General features: G+C 42.9%; 1 protein-coding gene across 1 annotated transcript; it reads right to left on the bottom strand.

Moving 5' to 3' along the window:
- Positions 1-375: 375 nt before the first annotated feature.
- On the bottom strand, positions 376-18,158 carry GPR26 (G protein-coupled receptor 26). Its single transcript, XM_003208219.4, has 3 exons — positions 14,930-18,158; positions 9,750-9,863; positions 376-2,750 (listed from the first exon to the last, which is right to left on the bottom strand). The coding sequence occupies exons 1-3, from the start codon at positions 15,595-15,597 to the stop codon at positions 2,519-2,521; spliced, it is 1,014 nt and encodes a 337-aa protein (XP_003208267.1). The 5' UTR covers positions 15,598-18,158; the 3' UTR covers positions 376-2,518.
- Between the last annotated feature and the right edge of the window lie 2,632 nt (positions 18,159-20,790).

Here is a 20,790-nt window from a genome sequence, read left to right as displayed (position 1 = left end):
TCTGGGAAGTTATTTTTCTCTATTGGAATAATGGATTGAAAATTTGAAACCCCTCTGGGGCTGAGTTTATCAACATGCAAACCTTCCTTTGACTTGGCAGCAGGCCAGCGTGTAAACTGACAACGCTTATGGACTTCAACCACCACCCCGTTCCAATTTGCTCACATTGAAAGGGTCTTTGTCAAATACATAACATCTTGGTACAATGCGTTTTACCTTTTTAAGCTCACTAATAATCACAGAATAGCCTGGGTTGGAAGGGACCTCAAGGATCATGAATCTCCAATCCCTCCCCACCACATGCAGGGCCGCCAACCTCCACATTTCATAGCAGCCCAGGTTGCCCCATCCAACCTGGCCTTGAACACCTCCAGGGATGGATGGGGCATCCACAGCCTCTCTGGGCAGCCTGTTCTGCCTGGCCCTCCTCTGGACCCTCTCTGACAGCTTTGTAATATCCTTTCAGGATACAACAAAGTTATCCAAACAGCTTGAAGTATCAAACAGGGTCTTTTTACTTATTGCACCTGAGAAAATTACATTAAGCCTAACAAGTCCAATGGTTAAGATGAGGTAGACAATGTAATATGACTAATGGCTAACCTTGAACACCGTTCCCATAGATCCCATGACTATATTTGTGTATGTATTTTACTTCATTTATGCTGTACTTTTATAACTAAACTGGATAGCTAAGCTGAAGATTTTTATTTACATGACTGTTACTGATCTTCATTCTATTAAATCTTGCATTTACAATGCAGGTGGCAATGAGATTAACATTAGATTAACATTTTCCTTGCAGATGTGATATCATGCCAGAGAGTGGGGCTAAGGTGAGGCTCTGCACACCAGCACCCGAGCTATTACCCCTAACATACTGACTTTGGGGTTCACTGAGTTACCTATCCAGGTTTTGAACTGACAGTGAGAAACTTCAACAGTGGATGCTTTTTGCAAGGTATGAAGGCGACTGTTGTTGTCATAATGTCTGTTGTGTTAAAGGACAAATATTCATGGTGGAACTTGTAAAACAGTATGCCGAAGTTTGCAAAATGATTGATACTGGTTATTTACCATAAACGAAGCAGAATATACTAATTTAGCTACTTTCTCTTGTATCTTCCAAGCAAAGGGAAGGTCTTTTGCAGAGCTATGGACAACATCAGTGCCCTTTGCTTGGAGGATACAAGAGGTGGCAGCTAAAAAGTAATTCCATCAATATGATTCTGATTTCCGTATTTACAGTTGGAATATAAGGAAAAATAGATGTTAACAGAGCCAGCTATGTCAGCTGTTATATAAACTGCCACTGCATGCATGGAACCTGATAAGCCAAGACTACTCATAATCTGGGCATGTGATGTATTTGTTGTTTTACCCTTACCAACAATCTGTGTACTTTGTGGCCACTGAACAGAGTTTCTTGACCTAGTAAGTAAAAATTTCTTGTTATCTTACCTTTGCCTTGTGGACTTTGCTGGAGACAAATTATTAGATTCAAGGTCAGAATTGGTTGCAAGTCTTTTGCCTATCAAAGTATAAATGTAAAGCCTCTGAGACCAATAGGTCTTTACCAGAAAATAATTTCAAGATATTACGACAAGGACACATCTTCTTGATGCAAGTTGTTTTATGAATTATTACTAAAATCATAGCAGGGACAACCAATTAATTATTATTCTTGATTTCTTGATTTTTGCAGCTTTGGGACAAATTTCATCTATTTATAATTCAGAAATCCTAAAAAGGGGGTTGAGAGTAGGCAGGAGGCATCCTAACCATTCCGACCTATTTATCTACTTTTTTTTTTTTTTTTTTTACTACTTTTAAAATTTAATGAAGAGGAAAGTAATAGAATTTTGTGAAAGTTACTTAGAGGACACATCAGAATCCAGCCTGTAGAGTGGAAAGAGATTTTCTTTTCACTCAGTTCTACAGAGTTGTTCAAATGATATGTACCAAATGAGATTGAAAGCTATACTGGGCACTGCATGAGTATCCAGGTAAAGATTTTGCTGTTTAGATTTCCCTATTAACATCTTTTCTGTAGGGTACCTGCTGAAGCAATCAGGTTGAGGTTGTTTTATAAAGCTGGCAGATCCATCAGAGAGACCCTGATCTGCAGCCAGTGAAAAACATGGCACAGATTTATTTCTGTGTGGTTTTTTAAAATAATCTCGCTGTTGCACCTTTCTGCTCCCCCTAATCTCATGAGCCCTTCCACCAAGGAGCAGCTTTTCACTCTATGTGTAACTGCTGATGGAAATCAATGGGAGATTGGTCTTGGTGAAGTCTGCAGGACCACGCACCAATAGCACGCTGCAGTTGGAGAGAGGAGGCTCAAAGCAGCCTCCCATGGGTGTACGAGGGCTGTGGAAGGGACACAGCCCCTGTGACCACTTCCCAAAGCCTTGACAGCTGAGGGTAGCTACTAGGGACAGGCCAGTTACTGACTGTTGTTTCTCATATATCACTTAATGCTTCTGGAAGATCCCATACCCACGAGGAAGGCTCCTCATTCATTCAGCTGCAATATATTTCGATTGTGCGACTCGCTGGTGAGGGCAGAGGAGTTGATGGAGCTCCTTTTGAGGATCTTGTTTATGATGTCCTTCCATGTCTTCTTGTACTGATTCCGTAGCAAAGAGTAAACAAAAGGGTCTGAAACTACTTTGCTGTAAGCTAAGCACTTGGAGATAATTCCCCAGTGGGAGTTGATGGGGATCGAAGAGGATAATTCAACAAGTCTGTGGGAAGAGGAAGGTTGAAAGAGTGAGTGTTCCAGCAGCACAGTGAGAAGTCAATGATGTACCCCTCCCCAAATTCCTGGGCACTTGCAAGAAAACAAAAGGACGAAAAAACACACCATACCCATGAGCGTGTGAATGGACAGGTTTTGTGACTCTGCAATAGTAAGCTTGGGCTCTGTTTCCCCGAAATGGGATTACACAGCTCCTCCTGAGATATCTTGAACTGTAAACTTCGAGGCATCCTTCACTTTGTACATTTGGATGTACGCTTGCTGAAGCTGGAATTCAGCCTTGGATGTGTTACTTCATGAAGGGTTCTTCGTATCTTTGCCTCAAATCTTTTGGACAATTGCATGCAAAGTACAACAGCTCCAACAGAACGAGGCAAACTCTGGAAGAGCCTATTTATTTGTTACTGCAAGACACCCTTGGAGACTAACAATTAAGTCTGACTGTCTATGTAGAGCTGAATTTTCAACTCCTCTTGATGATCAAAGCGAGTGAGATTGTTGATAAAGGGTCAGCTTACTCTGTATATAGTGCAGTAATCTTGCCCTGATTATTTTTTTCTCTGTAGTGGATGCTGTGTTTAGGATCATAAATGTTCTGAGGTAAGCAGGTTAGCACTCTCCAGAAAATTTTCTGCTTATGAAAAATGTATACGAGTAGACATTGCATGGCATATCCCCAACATTATGGTTTTATTCTCTGCCAAAATTTGTGCACACTAGCAACGAGTGTTACTTTCTCTGATTACTCTAGGGATTTCAGTCCTAGTAAGAGCTCTTGTTAGAAAGCAAAGTTTCATAGTTGATATTTCTTTTTTGTTGTTGTTGTTCTTTCGTGTTTCTGTTGCATAATTTTTTCTAGTAGTGCATGCCATAAGATCATGTTTTTAGCAGCTGAAGCTTATCATAGACTTGACAGAACTCTGAAAGATATTTAAAGAGTATAACTTTCCCCAATAACATTTCCTGATGACTTCCATGCTTAACTGCACCATTTAATTCATCGTGCACATCACATTTAATAGCAAATATAATAATATAAATATTTCTGTGTAGCCCAGCATAATTTCCTAACTACTGTTGCAAAAATTTTGGGTTCCTAAGTCTGAGGTCGAGACACTGACCATCATCGCTTCTTTTAGTGGGAGTCGTATCTCCCTATTATAACTTAAAATACAACATCTGGTCCAAAGTCATCCTTCAATGATTCTATGATTCAAGGTTCCCTCTGGAGTATCTGCGAAAGCATCCTGCAGTGATACATATCATTTATAAAAAGTCCAGGTTCTGGAGTGTGATGCGTTTGAATAGTCTGACTGGGTTATAGCTGAAGCACACAGGGAAGGAAAATTATTCATTAAGAAATGGCTCAATTAAGCTTAACTTTTAAAAGCTGTCAATTTGAAGGCCAAAAATACCACTGTAATAAATCTAGCCCAGAAAAATGTTTAAACCATTGGGAAGGGAAGGAATGGAGAGAAGAGCTTTGTATGCTCCTCACACCCCAGCGCAGACCGTTCACTTTGTTCTGAGACCTCCAGTGTTTTTGACAGTGCAATATTGATAACTCCACGAGATTTTCTTTTCTCTTGTCTTTGAACAACACTGAAGGGCAACTCTGTATGTCTCTACAGTTCTTGAGTAACTATTGATTTTTTCAGAGGAGAATGATTCCAAAAGGCGTATGTGCTGGAGAGAGCCCCACTATGTGATAGCAAATGAGATCTTCGCTGACAACTATCTTCAGACACAGGTGTTTTTAAACCTTCCTGGAAAAATCTTCATCTGCTAACCTTTCTATAGACAAAGGACCATTTCCAAGGAGCATTCTCAAGTGTGATTCCTACAGCATCAACACCAACACTGCTAACATTTCAAGTGGTTTAGAAATAAGGATTTCCTTAGCCATTTTGTTTGCATTCCATAAAGTTTCCCTGCATTTTGTTGTTTAAAATAGCACTGGCAGATGGCATGGTCTAGTCACTGGAGCATGAAAGTGGGGCTGAGGAGCCTGAATTTGGTACAGTATGGCAGTAGTGCTTGAAACATCCCAGTGCTCAGGGATGCTTGGATAGCTACCTCTCTAAGACGTACTTCTGCTCTTCAAGTTCTTTCTTACAAGGGCCTCTCTGTCATCTTGAAATGGTTTCTGAGCACCTCTTTGGGATCAATTTGCATATATTGCAACAGCACGCAGTGCAAGTCTAAGCTGTATTAAATGAATGATTTCATGGAATCATGAGATAAAGGGAACCAACTGAAGTTTGACAATTCATGTTATATGCTCTTAATTTCACTGTCAAATAATTAAGCATTAGTCACTGATAACCACCATGTTTCAGAGAGAAATATCATCCTGTCACAATTAACATCTTTACATTAATATGTCCTATTATCAAAGAACAAATTATTTTCAGCTTCTTTATATCTTTACTGAGCTCAATGGCCATTTCAGAAATGTTCTGCATTCGTGTGCTGTTCTCTGGGGAGATCATTCGTGCTTCAGTGGAGACAAGGGCTGAAAGTATTATGCATATGAAAAAGGAACGCCCAGTGCCTACTGGGGTTATGGGCTCTGGGGCATTGGAATTGACCAGGAGTTGACCAGGAGTTGACCAGGCTCTGTTATGTGAAAATGATTGAGAATTTGGCTCAGCTCATCACTGTGAGCTGCTCTGAGTTCCCAAAGAACTGCCATAACTTTCCTCTGCTTTCGTCTTGCCTAAGTCAATGCCATTCTTCCAACCTCTCCTTCTAATTGTGGTTGATATCTGTTTTTTACAAAGCAGCATCCAAAGTTAAACACCATTACCTTCTACTCTGGGTGCTGGAGGTCTGGTCTATTCAGACATGTAAGAAAATGTAGCTATGACACTCGTGTGAATATGTTCTAAAATGAGATTTGAATATTTGGATATTCATCTTCTGGTGAGTCATATTTACTCTGTTATCTACGGTGAGCCATCCTTCTTCATATATTTAATGACTTCTTTGCATTTAAAATTTTATCATCTTGAATTTAATGTGGTTGATTTACTTTGGTGAAATGTTTTACAGATACTGAATTTGATGAAGTTTAATTAAGTGCAGTGGATGCTTTGAATGATCAAGGTGTGACAAATTTGTGTCTGACCCTCTCTCACCCAGTCCTATGAGCTGTTAACGGTCTCCATTTAGAGCACATCACATGGACATTGCAGGGTTGTAAGTGTAGGCTTACAAATTCTGCCTTCAGTGACTGACCAATTAAAAATCCAGCACTTTTATCAACAGAATCTATGATATTTTCCTCAATTATTTGCTCGTGTCCTTGACATTTAAAGATCTTGCCATTTTTGTGTATTATATTTGACATTTGCAGATACATAGCAACAAACAACTGCGGATAAGCCCCAAGATACGCAATTCTATTTGATGTAGAAACAATTAAATGTCTTCAACTCGTGTCATATACCTTATTGCCTTTGAAAGAGGGTTTTGTTTCTCATTAATGAGGGAAATTATGTGCATAGCTTCAATTTTCATGAAACATTTCAGCCAGGAAGATGTTTTCAGTGAAGGTGCATTAATATTTCAGTGCTACCTCTAAATTAAATTCTACAGCATTGGCTACATAATTCCCTAACTTGCTTTCAAAAGCCACTCTTCTACTTGTCTGATACCCAGCTCTTGTACTTCAAAACTATAAACTGTTTTGCCATGATAATTTTTTAATATCTTAGAAACATAATTCCGTGGTGCACTTGGTGGCAAGTGGAAATCCAATTATTTTATTTCACTTTCAGAAGTAAACAAGGATGTCACCTTGAAGAGTAAGGCCTTGATCTCTTATGCAGATAACACAGAGTGAAAATGCTTTACATACTTGTGCAACTTATCATGTTAGTAAAATATTTTACAGGACATTTATAGATCTATATGGGCAGCTAGTATAATGGGAGCATCTCTCCTATGCACTGACTCCCCTTCAGAAATTAACAGAGTTTTAGAGAAAACTCTGAATAGGCTACAGATCCTCAAACAAGTGATTATGTCTTCTTCAGGGGTGAAACTGAGCAGGAATTCAGGAACTTGGATCGACTCTTTAAGCTTATAATCCTAACAGTTCTGCTTGTTACCAACTCTGATTTTATTTATTTATTTCACACAGGACTCACAGTATCAGAATTTTACCTTGGTCTTTTTTCTTGTATTAATGAATAAGCTGAACATGATGATCAGTGTTCCCACTTTTCCCACTTTTTTCCTACTATCCTACAACCTGAACCTCCCCTGGCACAGCTTAAGGTTGTTACCTCTCTTCCTGCCCCCCAACCTACATCATATGAAGTTTTGAGGGAGCCTAGAAAGCCTTCAAATATGTCAACCTATAAATGCACACTTAGGAAAAGTGTGTTTTCCTAAGTGTGCATTTATAAGCAGACAAGCAAGAACATAGGTCAGAACTCATTTGTGAGTTTGCCTGTCTGTCTGCCCAAGCAGTGTTTGTATGCAGAGGGCAGCCAACCAATGTAAAAATGCATTTTGTTTGTCCCATTTGCCTAGAGATGATACAAGAGAATTTCAGTCTTCTGCCTCTTCTCCCATCCTTCTCCCTAATCCAAGGGCTTGGGACTGCACACTTCTTTCTAATATTACTTCAGAATTTTTAACTTAGGGCCGATTGCCCCAAAATTGACAGCATTTAGTAAATCACTTGAGCAAAGTTCTGTATTTGTCTGAAAAGTATGGAGTTGAAAACAGATATTAGAAAATAATATGACTTCTTTTGATTTTCCTTATGAAGAAGCTTCCTGGAGAATTCAGGTTTTCAATCACATAACGATAAATATAGCAAAAGAAGGGATGTGTTTTAATAGCATTTTTCCAAACCAAGCAACCAGCTATACCTAGGAATACCCAACATACATCTGTTATGTTAAGACACTGAATCAATAATAGAATTATCTAGATGTACTACTTAAGGTCAGCCACTGAACTAATTAAATGTTTCCTTGACAAAAGGGGTGACTAATCTGATCTTTACCCTGATGTAAGCTGAAAAAGACTCCGGTTGACCTAGAGAGGCATTTGTCCAACTGCAGCTGTAGGTATGGCTCCCTCCCTGGCTCGTGGGCTGCTGCAGACAACTGCTGGCTTTTGGTGTGGAAGCAGAAAGATGTTATAGTGTAATCCAGTACCTGCTCAAATCATCAGCTGGTTTAGAGCACGTTTAATGGAAGTAAGTGCCACTTCGAGCCTGCTCTTCACATGGGAATAATACACTTCGTCAGCTGTCTTCTGTTCACCCCCTTGAAAAGTGACTGATTGCCCCATCTTGTGAAGCACAAAACACTCTGGATTGAGTCCAGAAAAGAATACTTGCTTACATAACTAAGCCTCCTCATCCCCCTGGGTTTGACATCAGTCACATGCAGAAGGTATCCTCAAATATCCTTCCATACATCATGGTGCAAAGCATCTCTGTACTGTTAGGACCTTATGCCTCAGTTTTTCTGGTCACCCCCCTGCAGAAAAGCCATCGGTCCTTCACGGACTGAAGACTTGTGTGAATGTTTAGTGAACCTGATAAGGATTGAAGCAGGTAGGTTGAGGATTTTTCTAACCCTCCCCTTTTTGTACTTCAGGATTAGAAGCACGCAGGCTGCCTCGGAGCTCAGTGGTAGCGGGGAGGTGGTGGTTGAATGCTGGGCTGAGGTGCAAGAAGCACAGAAATACTTCTGACAGCCCTGGCTCAAGTGCTTGGTGTCAGCAGGGCTGAGCTGAGAGCTATTCAGTGCCTGTGATGATTTTCATTAGCTTCACACACCTTCACACACCCGATATAAAATGAAATTTAACCACTTGAAGCAAGGCATACTCTAATATCTTATAGCCTGACAGTTAAGGCTAAGTGCCCATAATTTTAAATCCTTTCATACCCTTTCAGAGCACAGGGCAAGGTCTCTTTGCCACTGTAAAGTCAGGGTGAAGAAAAATTTCATAATGCTGTACAAATGTACTCCCAACATTGTCACAAGTTATTAGCACGGATCAATTAGCTGTTATTATCATGAGCATAAAATTAATGTGGCATCCAGTTTTTCTTTCTAACAAGAGACTACCAGACTGCTTGTTAATTGTTTTGTTAGAAACAGAAATTCAGGATATTGTACTGTGATGGAAAAATGGGTTTTTCTACTATCCACTTATACTGAGTCTTAATTCCGGTTTTTCAATGTGGGGTTTTTTTTGGGAGTTCTGAATTTGACTGACATCAGCCCCAGTAATTTCTCTCCAGTAATACTGGAACAGATGATGCTTTAGGTGTATATATCTTTTTCTTTCTCTGCTCCGCATAGCAGTATTTCAGTTTTTCCTGAGTTTTAATAATGAGCACAAGTTGTAAATTTCCTTTCAACAACTTGATAACGCTAATCCAGAAATACGTGCTTTCCAATAATTTTGTTTCATAGGAGTACTTCTGTGTTTCCCACAGGAGCCATTTTCAGAAATAAGCTGCTAGATAAATAGGGACATCTGAACATAAATTGCAAGATTTTCTTTAGCTGTAAGCCAGACTGGCTTTGATATTTGATGTTTATGACCAAGCATTCAGTCCAAGAAAGCTGCTGTATAAATCTCAGCTCTCCATCCTGACCTATTCAGACTAGTGTCCTACACTATGGGTTAGCTCACCTTCTGGGCCACTGGGGTATTCTGAGGTCTCCGAAATTCTTGGTCTCTGGAAATAACCACAACATCTCCTGGCACCTGGGGACTGAACTCCTTAGTCCCTCCCATGCAACCCACCCATTGACTTGGCTCACTGGATGAGGTTTGGCTCACAGACTACAGAGGGGTTGGACTGGAAGTGCTGTGACATTCTACATAATGTTGTTGGCACAGCAAATAGAATCTCTGGTAGGTGAAACATAACACAGAACTTTCATCAGTTTCAGTGCCCTGCTTTTCTGACCATTTTTTCAGAATATATGTTCCTGCTTACCTTGTGATAACATAAGGTGCAAAACAAAGTATAAAGGTACCAATGAAGGTACTTATTTTCTTTGTTGCTCGTTGCCTCCGTCTCTTCTGCTCTTCTAGACAACGCTCTCTTACACTGTGCAACATTCAACATAAACAAGAACATGAATCATAATATCAGGTAGCAGACTTTAACAGCTATACTTCTGGAATAACAGAAATCAATTCTTCCAGTACATGCTGCTTTCACATAACCCGATAACCAATGCATTGCGTTTCCACTGGAGAAGAGTGAGTATTAATGCTTTACATGATCTTACCTTCCAAAACCAATTACTGAGGAATGCACGTATGTACACTTATATGCACATATGCACCCCATTATATTGATTTATTTATGGACAGGCTGGTGGCATTCAGCCTTGAATCCAATGACACTGCAGTCACTGTATTTGAATTTTCCTCATGATATTCAAAGGCTTACAAAATAGTAGTAGTAGAGTGGATAGGCAGCATCCTAGTTCCATAGGAAAGGCAATTCAAACAACCATATCACAGATAGGAGAAACAGCCCAGCGAGGTAAGAAATAAAGCACAGTGAAAACATAACAGGAAAAAATACCCTCTTACCAGTCAGCCCAACACTGAGGCAATCATTATATCCAGTAGCTGTGAACAATGCAGCCATAAATCCCACAACAGCTTGTGCACGTGTTGAGCACTTTGCAAAGTCAGAAACTAGACAACAAATCTGAAAAGCTGAGGTGTTCTGACTCTGAGGCTCAAACCAGCCTTATTTCTGACCAAACAGACACCAGTTAGTCCTGTCCTGATTTTTTCCATCCTCCTCTACCTGCTTGTGCAACTTCTGTGCTGGCTGGGTGAAGCCCAAAGATGTGTCTGTGGCTCTCCAGGTGTTTCTGTGGGATTGGAAGCACACGTTGTACATCTCAGAGACATCTGCACCTGAACTGGTGAATCTGCCAACGTATTCCCTTTGGGAAAGGATGAAACCAAAGCCAGGCTGCCTGCCCAAATCTCTCTCTAGGCACATAGCAGTGTTGCTGCCTGTGGGCCCATTGCACACGTTTTGTGCCAGTGACCACATGTCTTGGGAGAATCCAGTGGTCTGGCCCACGCACAGCACATTATAACAGCTTGGAGCTCATTCCTTCTGATTTTATTGTAAATTTGTAATTGATGTCTCATTGTTAGGTTCCACGCTTGCATATGTTAATAGCTGTGTGGTTTATGACCGCACCTGTGTGCTGTTTGCTCTAAATGTCTGATCAACATCTAAGCACGTGTTGTGTCCTGAGGATCTCAAGGTGCTTTGGGGCTATCTGTGTCACACAGTTCTAATGTTATCTTTTGATTGTGCTAAAAAAAAAACCTGTTTCATTATTTCCTTTTTATTTACTCTCTTACATTCAGTTCCCAGAGCAGCTTCCATGATGGAAAAGTGAACAAAAGGAATAACAAATTGCCTTGCTCTTAAAGAATATGCCTAAGTAGAACTAAGACGTGTCTAACGGTGTTACATGTTCTACATCTGAGTTATATGCAGCTCAAAATGACAGCTGAGCAGTAAAAAAAGAAATCCACCTGTTTGAGGGAACCTATGCTTCCAGTTCTGCAGGAGCTGAAGAACTTGGAGTACTTTTAGGTGCAAACAGGATCTCAGAGGTTCAGCAGCTTCACTTAAGACCTGCGCTGAGACTCGTAACATCCCAAGCACACATCAGTATAGGAAAAAAAATTCCAGTCATTTCAATTAGGATGCTCTTAGGGTGGGGAAGGGTATTTTTGTGTCCAGTAGTTCCCTCCATTATATCTCTCCACACATTAATTGGTATACAAAGCTGTTATTGACTCCAGGAGCTCACGTGTGACGTGGGAAGTCCTGAAGGCTTTGGCTGATTTCTTTTGTTCTGCATTTCCAGATGTAGCTAGTAAATACCACATCACAAATGAAACTATTTTATGTTGTTCCTTCATATAGATCATGTGCTCAGACGGGTATTTTAGTTTTCTGCAGTGTTTTGTGCAGTTAGATAAGAACATAAACATGGGTTCCATGGGTGACATTGGTAACAGAACTGGATTGTTGACTAAGCTTTCATTCAAAGATTTTAATATCCTGGAAAATCTGAGATATATCCCTTTGAAGCTTTGGTATTTTAAACAAAGCTTATGAGATACTGAAACTTAAGATCCACTATCTTTAAGAGGTGGATACACAAAAAAGATAGCATAGATAATTTCGGTTGAGAAATACATGAGTTAAGCACTTAAGAGAATTCTTGCCCAAGCCTCTCACAGTAACTCAGATAGCTCAGTCTAGGGAACAAAGTCAAGAGAAAGCAGTACCCAGTAAAAACGCCAAAGCTAACTTGAAAGGACATGTGCCCTAAACATTCACACGGTTCTGTGCGGTATTTAGAGGTTTCCTTCGTACTCATCTCAAATGATCTTCAGAAGATCACTTGTGTCTTCCCAAGTCACAGGTAATAAAGCCATCTGTCATAACGCCTGTCCCAGAACCCCTGGCGGGTGGATTCTGAGTCACAAGGAGCAGAAAATTGTCTGTACACATTTCTCAGCGTTGAAACCAGACCACACAAGAGCCAGGGGTAAGCTAAGCTACAACTGCAAACTTTGGCCTCTTGTGTACATCCTCCCAGTGCCCGTGTTTTGCTGTTGGGTACTATCACAAACACTAAACATTCCTGTACATGTGCCACTCAATGCAGATCACTTTGTGAAGAGCCTCTGTGTAGAGTCTAAGATCTGACCCTACAGCTGCTGCAGCTGTCACTGATAGGACAGCAGCACTGTAGGTTGGAATCAGCCATCGTTGCTGTAGTCCAGAGAAATCAAAACTCCTCTTTCCTACAGAATGGCCTGATGTAAAAGCTGAATAGCAGCAACAGAGGTCACTGGCAGCAAAGTGCCTGTAAAACTCCATCTCCTCCAAAAAAGGGGTACGATACCCACAGCCCCATGAACCTGCTCTTCTGTGAGACAATTAAGAAATGCAGGAATACCTTCAAGTTAACTCAGACAAGAAAAAATGCAGAGGAGGAGAATACTGTCATGATTTTTGCCCTTTTTTTCTAAGCTTTTCTGTACAATCCAGCCATACTTTAAGCATTAGGTGTAAGGACTGCTACTTCTAACAGCCCCAGCACGTCTACAGCACTGCCCTGCGAGTGGCCACAGCATCCCACAGCAGGAATTAAGAGCGACTGGGATACAGTTTAGCAAACCAGACAGCATATGGGGTAGGAGGCTGTTTTTTCCTCTCTGTGACTTGGTGGATAAAGGAAGATTTATACATGTGTTTCTCAAAAGCAGGAACAGGACTCACCCAAAGTTCTGCTCCACATTTGTGGTCAAGACACGGATCAGACAGCTTAACTGGAGAATTTCAAGCAAATGTTTCTGTTCCTCTGACACAGCACTGTCCTGCCCTGATCCTTTCAGATTTCTTTGCCTCAGGCTAAGGAATCCCCGAGCTCTGACCTCATTTTGAGGACAGCCACATGTGCTTCCTTCCACTCCTGCAGCTGGCTGCAAGACAGGAGCTGCTGCTTGCCTCCAGCCTGCAGATAACGGTAAGGTGGGATGCTGCTATGGGACAACCCTCCTCATCTGCTCGAGACTTTCCTCTCTTCTTCTCCAGCTGCCAGCACCTTGCTGAAAGACACTTCTCTTCCCTTCAGTGTGAAATTACAGACTCAGTCTCTGACAGCCTCCCAGTCGTCATGTGCATCCTTCACAGGTGCTCCATAACCCCCCATAGCCAAACCATCTTCTCCCCCTTTCTCCAGGTGAGTCCATTGGAGCCTTTCCTTCCCAATCAGCTGCTCCAGTCACGGTCCTCCTCTAAGCGAAACTCTCAGCAAACTGGGCCCATTTCCTCCCACGCTACAACCAGCACCCCTGGTTTTGTAGAACCATAGAATTATAGCTTCATTAAGGTTGGAAAAGAACACTAAGATCACCAAGTCCAACCATCAACACGTCACCACCGTGCTCCCTGAACCATGTCCCATGTTTCCCCTGCCTGCAGCTCACTCTCTCTCTTTCCCACCTTGTCCCAGTCCCAACTGATCCTTAACCTATCTGCCCCAGCTCATCGGAGCCTCCAAGCCCAGAGCCTATTGTGGTCCATCAGCCACTCCATCCCACTGCATCCTGCCTTAGCTTTGTGATTGATTTCTAATTTCCCCTTTTCCCAGGCAGATTGCTCTGGCTTGTCCTGCTGCTGTCTTCTCACCAGCCCCAAGTCCCAGGGCTTCCATCCAGCAAACCTTTCTCTCCTTCAGCTGTACAGCTCTGCATCCCTTAATGATCAGGGAAAAGGTTTCTCCCACTCTCCCTTTCCCAGCCAAATCTGCTTCACTTGCTGACCCAGACATGTCCCATTTATGCAAGATTTATAGCCCGCACATCATCTCTGATAGGACTCTTGCACAGCTTCCCGACACACATCCATGCCTGCTTGGTGCTTGCAATTCTTCTCCCAACCCTTGGAGACTTTTCTCCTAACAATTCTCTCGCTTAAGGACTCTCATTAGCAATGAGCTTCCTATATCCCTCACTTGTCATATTAACAATGCTACTGAAGTATCTCGGTAGGATTTACATACAGGCATTCAAGCATACCTATTTAGCAGATGTTATTCCCTTACGATGCTGCCTTTGGGAAAGATAAAGTTACAGAGAGCACAGCAACATGGACACAGCTGGAAGAGCAGCGAGTGCCCCAGCTCCCCTTCCCTCTCAGCTCTGAGACAGGGACATGTGCTCCCTCTCTGCAAGAATCAGTGTTTCAGGCTGACAGTGCTAAAATCTGTGACTCTCTCAATCACTAAATCCACTTTCTGAGACAAAGAGCAGTCGTCTGATCACTGTCTCAAAGGGAAATGCATGCTCAGCCAAAACTGCTTGTTTCTTTGCTCTCCCTCCCCAGACAAGCTCCTAAGAAAGAAGACTTGTTTTTGCAGCCGGAAAAACACAAACACAAGTATAAAGCAACGTGCAGAACAGATACCAGCAGGAAGGATGCTTGTTTTCTCCCCCTCCCAGTCTCTCCCTGCTGTGACACTGCTCAGACTGCATTTAACATAACACTAAGCCCCATCCTCACTTCCTCGGCAGCCAATATTCTCTCTTGCTGAGCACACAGGCACCTACCTGGGATGGATGTCCACAAGCAGTACCAGGGTCTGCATAGTGATCACGTCAATCCGCTTACAGTGGAACCGTGCCACCTTCAGCACTTTGAGATAAGTGAAACACAGGACTATAAGGGAGAGGAGGAAGCTGAGGGTGTGAAAGACCCCAGTGAAAATCACAAACTGTGTCCTATCCTCTGGTCTCTTGTTGTACAGGGTGCAGGAGGCATAGAGGTGATGGAAACCCACCCAGGAGAGAGACGCTGCCACTATGGGGAATGACACGGAGTGTAACCACGTGTAGCTCAGGATGAGAGCAGCATCTCTGTACCTCATTTTGGAGTGGTAACTTAGAGGAAAGACCACGGCAATCCACCTGTCAATGCTCAACGCTGCCATGCTCAACATGGAGTTCGTGGTGAGGAAAGTCTCCAGGAAGCCCACAGCGTGGCAGATCTGATCTCCTCCCGGTTGCCTCTTGTAAATGATCCCAGCCAAGGTCAGGGGCATGCTGGAGACGGTCATCAACAGGTTGCAGAAGGTGAGGTTGAGGATGAACAATCCTGGGACCTGCTTGCGGATGTCGGCGCTGTACAAGAAGCACATCAGCACCAGCACGTTGGCCAGCAGGGCCACGAGCATCAGCACCACCATCACAAAAGCCAGGATCACCTCCCAGATGCTCATGGTGCATCCAGTCACAGGAGGGACATCTCCGAGTGTCCGAGGACCATGGTGCGAGCTGCTCTCCCCTCGCCCTCCTTCCCAGCCTGCTCGCACTCTCGCATGCCCTCCGTATTTTTAGAAGAGCTGCCGTTTTTTTTCTCCAACCTCCCCCTCCTTGCTGCTCCTTTCCACGTCAACGCTCTCCGAGACGTGCACAAAAGCACTGGGAATGCCCATCAAACTGCGAGGAGGGCTTTAAAAATATCAGCAGGACTGAACCACTGTCTCCATTCGGTCCATCCAAAGGCGAGCAGGTTATTCTGAGAAACTGCACCCCTGAGATCCCTAATTATCAGCCCAAAGCTTGCAAGCAATTCACTGAGCGAATAGCACTCTCTTTCTCTCTCGCTTTCTCTCTCTCTTGCTCTCCCCTCCCCTCTCCTCCAACCCTCACTCCCTTCCAGGCTGAATGTAACCTGCTTTTTATGATCACAGATAAAAACCCCATTAATGGATTAAAGCATGCACACTGCTGGTGATTCGCAAATGTGATTATGTCATCCCCACTCCACAACCCCTCCCCTTCTCCTTGCAATTGTAACTAGACTTTCCTCAAGAGAAATCCCATGCTTTTATTTAATTGATTTAGCCATTAATTTGCAAACAGCCATATAACCAAATTCCTGCACTACACTCAGTTTTCTGTAATTCAGTGCATCACTTTCATAGTCACTGCCTGCTCTCTGCTAGGGCAGGGGAATTCTTTTCTGTGCTTGGAAAGATGGGGAAATGGATGTATTCTGCTACTTCTCTGAAGCTGTCATTAGGCTACCAGAACAACTGAGAATCCTCTGCCTCCAACCACGATGTAGGAGGAAAACAGTTGCCTTCCTTCTTCCTTTAAAAGTAGGGAAACCAGAATTCCAAGTGCCCAAGCGACTTGCCTGAGTTCATAGTGCAGGTAAGAGGCAGAGGCAGCCAGTCTCACCACTCACCCTGCTTTCACAGCCCATGTTTCCCCCAGTTACCCTTCCTTCTTGCAGGATGAGCACCGCAAGCACTACAAAGGGGCTTGGTGGAAGCAAGCAGGGCTGAGTCTGCGTTGCATTTAATTAGACGTTCCAATTAAGTTTGTTTCAAAGGAAGGAGTGGGAACAGTTTTCCGATTGCCTTTGCTGTCACTTTAAAACCGCTTTAACCAGGAATGCTAAAAGACTGCAAGCAATCAGGACAGCTTTCTCATCAAGGCAACCAAGCCTTAATCCCTGTACAGTGAAGAGGGAAAAGATAGCCCGCAGCAGCACAGTTACTGTGGCTGGGTAAGTGCCTCAGTACACGTGCGAGAGCTGGATGCTGAGGTGGATTGTTCCTCTGTGCTTGCAGCAAGCACTTGCCAGAGCCGTGTATGCTTGATTTACAGCATCTCTTCCTCTCAGACACTCGCTTGCTCAGTGGTGGAGCTGACACTGCACACAGCGTCGGCACTTTGCACATTGTAGGAAGGCCCCTTTGCTTCCACTCAGCTATTTCTGCTGGCGATATTTTTCCTTAGACCAAGCTTTAAAAAGCTGACAGCAAAAGGAATTCACTTTTTTAAATCAAAAGGTTGTCATTAGAGGCATTAAATAAAGCAGATGGTTGTTTCCTGAGGTGTTGAACCCATGAGAAAACCCTGTGAAAGACCACTTCTAGTGACTGTTCTAAGGTCCCTGCTAAGGGACCCTTCTAAGAGGGTACAGGGACACTACTAGGAGAGGTATGCTGAGGAGAGAAGGTGAAGATCTCACTGCAGTGCAGGTCTAGAAAATGGGAGTTTCTTTGTTGGGTACAAAGGAAAAGCCTGGGATGAGAATGATGCCCTGGAATCAGCAGACAGAGCAGGGTGATGGTGCTAAGGGATTGGACATGGCCTCAGGCTCTACTATGAAAGAAAGGCACTGTGGGTCCCCAGGAAGGGAACACAAGAGCTGGAAGGTGCAAATGCTGAAAGCCTGGGAAGTTTGTGAAGACATGGCGAGGCATCCTGGGAGACTAGGAAGGTTAGAGAAAAAAAGGAAGGGAAACCCAGGGAAACATGGGACAGATGGAGGGCAGCGGGCTTCAGGCCCACTCCCACTGCTGCTGTCAAGGTGACACTGATCACACCTTCCCATCCTCAGCCTCCTCCTTGGTCCTAAGGAGCCCTACATGGCCCCAGTCACACAAATCATTCAAGGCCCAGCAGCACTGGCTCTGGGTGTTTGGATGTTTATGTTGCCATGTTGCACACGAGGCCAGTTCTGCTGCATCTTGTCACTGGGGCAGTGACGTTGCCCCAAGTGAAGGGAAGCCCTCCATCTCTGTATGGTGTCAGCTACCTCTTCCGAAACCTGACATCCCACTTTTCTCCACCTAACCCTTCTTGACCAAGGGCTTAATGTGGCACTGATAACATTCCTATCAGTGTGGAAAAGCTACATTCAAGCAGTAGATCCAGCTCATGCTTCAGTGATTATCAGCCAAAATGAATGAATCTTCCTAGTTCCGTGTTTCACAGTTTGCTGACTGTTTGGCCTTTTCCTACCAAGTAATTCTTGTACAAATTTTGGGGGGGGGGGTGGGTAAAGAAAAAGCTACATTCCCTGTACACTTAAGAAAATCCATCAGCTAAAAAGGGCTTAAATCTACAGTCTAGTGAAAAAGCACTCTAAACTTCAGGGAAAGCTGAAGTTTTCTTTTGATGACTGCCTTGAATCTCGATGTGCATGTCTAACTCCAAAGGCCCACATACTTTACATAACTGATTCCCCTGCTGGTAATCCCTGCAGTTGAGGATATTTATTGAGTGTTTCTGGATTTATTTATCTTGCATAGCTAAGTGAGCATGATGGATCCAACAAATAGCTTCATTTTATACAAATCAGAAGGAGTTTGCTGTGCATATTTTACATGGTAGAGGGGATGAATGCTTTGCACAGCTTGCCTGTGAGCTCCTAGCGGCTGGGCCTGCATGTTTTGTTTGTAATACTTCAATGACAGACTACGTTATGAATTAGCAATAAGCACTACTAACAGATAACAATTATCACCAGCGACCTCTGAAGTATTAGGTCTTGACTTGAAAAATCAGTACTACTTTGACATTTGTTGCATTGTCAGTCACATAAAAGCACAGAATATTTACTATGTTTTCAAATATTAAAAGCAGAGGTGGCTCTGTGAAGCTATGGCCTGGCAGATGGGGCATTGGGCCATGACCAGGAGACCTGGGTTCTCCATGACCACGGGGACATCAGTTCACCAAAGCTCTCACCCCTTTCCTCTATTTAGGTTGTAAATTCATGGGGATGAAGACATGAAGTGTGTACAGAGTGAGGACCTTATCTTTGAGGGATCCCAGAGGCCTTATCTTAATCAAATAATGAAATTTATCCACAAATGACTTGTTCTAGAAGAGTTACACAAATCTCTTGCTATTTTTTAAAACTACAGCTAATGGATTAGTGGCCTACATACCACATGCATACCAGGCTACCTTGACTGAGATATGATTTGTAACGATATTGTGCTAAACAGGAAAGATATTGCAACAATATGAAACTTCTCTAGATAAGAGGTTAATTTATCACTTTGCATTTGGTAGTTTGTATTACATTTTTGTCTATATTTGGCAATGGACAAAAAAGCATGAAGCTGATGAGATCGTCAGTGTTTAGGCCTGACCTTTGGTTCAAAAGTTCTGTGACACACAGACAGAAGGTTTGTTACTGGAGTGTTCATAAAGGAGAAAGTTTTTTCTGCATGCTGCTCTACTGAGAATATGAAATAGCTAGTTGGGATCAGCAGAATTTTTTGAGGTTATATCCTATATATGTGGTATAAGAGATTATTTGATGACCTAACTAAAACACTTCAGTCGCTCATTTCAGAGGAAACTAGTGTTTAAGGCTGAAAAACACCAAGAAAACTAACTGAAAATCTAACTTGAAGATGCATTTGAGAACTGATACATTTCCTTTGGACTGAAAGATGCAGCCGCCAACTTTCTTCTATCAAATTTTGGCATCTCAGTGTCATGTTTTCACTGCACTTTTTTCCCCTATTTTCTCGCCTTCTTCCTTTGATCAACAGTGTACAAGCTTCTCAGGACTTTAATAACAAGAACACTGACACATGGAAGAGTTTGTTTCTCCTCTATCACCGCCTTAGCCAGCTCTAAGACAGCCAATTTCCTCTGGGAAGCTCACATGCCTGCAGACAGCCCATGGGTATATCCTCTTCCCTCCATCAGCTTTTGCTTTTTGCTTCACTGCTGTTTGGAGGGTTTGTTCATGAACTGCAGAGCTGATCCTTATGGATTCCTTCCTGCTCAGGATGTTCTATGGTTCTATGAATTATTTCCTTTCGTAGTCAATTAAACCGACCTTGAGTAACAGCAGTATCTTTCCACTGATTATTTGAGGGTCAAGTGTCACACTGTAAAAAGCAACATCATCCTTTTTTACACATACAAGCCAGAAAATGGCTCATGAAGTCATCATTCAGCTGGATTGATGGTAGACATTTCACTGACTTCAACAGCCAGAATTTCGCCATGTACGCACTGCACAGATAACGTAAGTAATGACTTGTGTAACATCTACATACTTGTCAGGATGGCAGACAGACTTAATGAGGCAGCTCATTGCTCCACTGAAAACGTCAAGCAGCAGACAACACTTTTTCCTCTGCATCTGCAGTATCACAACTTCTGCGTCACCGTGCAGAAGGAGATCTAAGCCTCTGGTCAGACGGCTTCTCACAGGCCACCAGTTTGGGGAGCGAGCACATGGAACCTTCATTTTCCTCACTTCGTGGACGTGAATGCCACAACAGCTACAACACTTCACTGAAACCCTCCTAGTGAATTATTCATGCCCAGGTTGTCACTGTTAGTTTGCTTCACGGAATCAAAGAAACGTCAGGTCCTCAGGCAGATGGCTGATGCTTCTGGCGCTTCTGCCTGCCGGATGGATTTTTAAGGGCTGCAAGGGCAGCTAAGGAAATCAACTCAGCAGCAGCAGCGAGGCATGCGAGCCTTCAAGTTAGGTGGGAAGACGTGTGTAGGTGGGAGGCACTGCTCTCTTTATCTCCAGGCTGTTTCTGAGCAAGGTGAGAGCTTTCTTCCTGGGGACCAATTAGTGGATGAGCAGCTCAGTCACCTCCAGTTTGAGTGCAAGTTCATCTTTCGGTGTT

This window comes from Meleagris gallopavo, chromosome 8, assembly GCF_000146605.3.
Source record: "Meleagris gallopavo isolate NT-WF06-2002-E0010 breed Aviagen turkey brand Nicholas breeding stock chromosome 8, Turkey_5.1, whole genome shotgun sequence".
NCBI lineage: Eukaryota > Metazoa > Chordata > Aves > Galliformes > Phasianidae > Meleagris > Meleagris gallopavo.
The sequence above is the reverse complement of the archived record's forward strand: the minus strand, read 5'-3'. Positions and strand labels throughout refer to the sequence as shown.

Bases quoted from the DNA above. Each gene is read 5' to 3' on its own strand.
- GPR26 (XM_003208219.4), bottom strand. From the start codon at position 15,597: ATGAGCATCTGGGAGGTGATCCTGGCTTTTGTGATGGTGGTGCTGATG. The intron at 9,864-14,929 runs GTAGGTGCCTGT...AATGTTGCACAG, and splicing joins CTTGTGGACATCCATCCCAG to TGTAAGAGAGCGTTGTCTAG. The intron at 2,751-9,749 runs GTAAGCAGGAAC...CTCTTCCCACAG, and splicing joins GCACCTTATGTTATCACAAG to ACTTGTTGAATTATCCTCTT.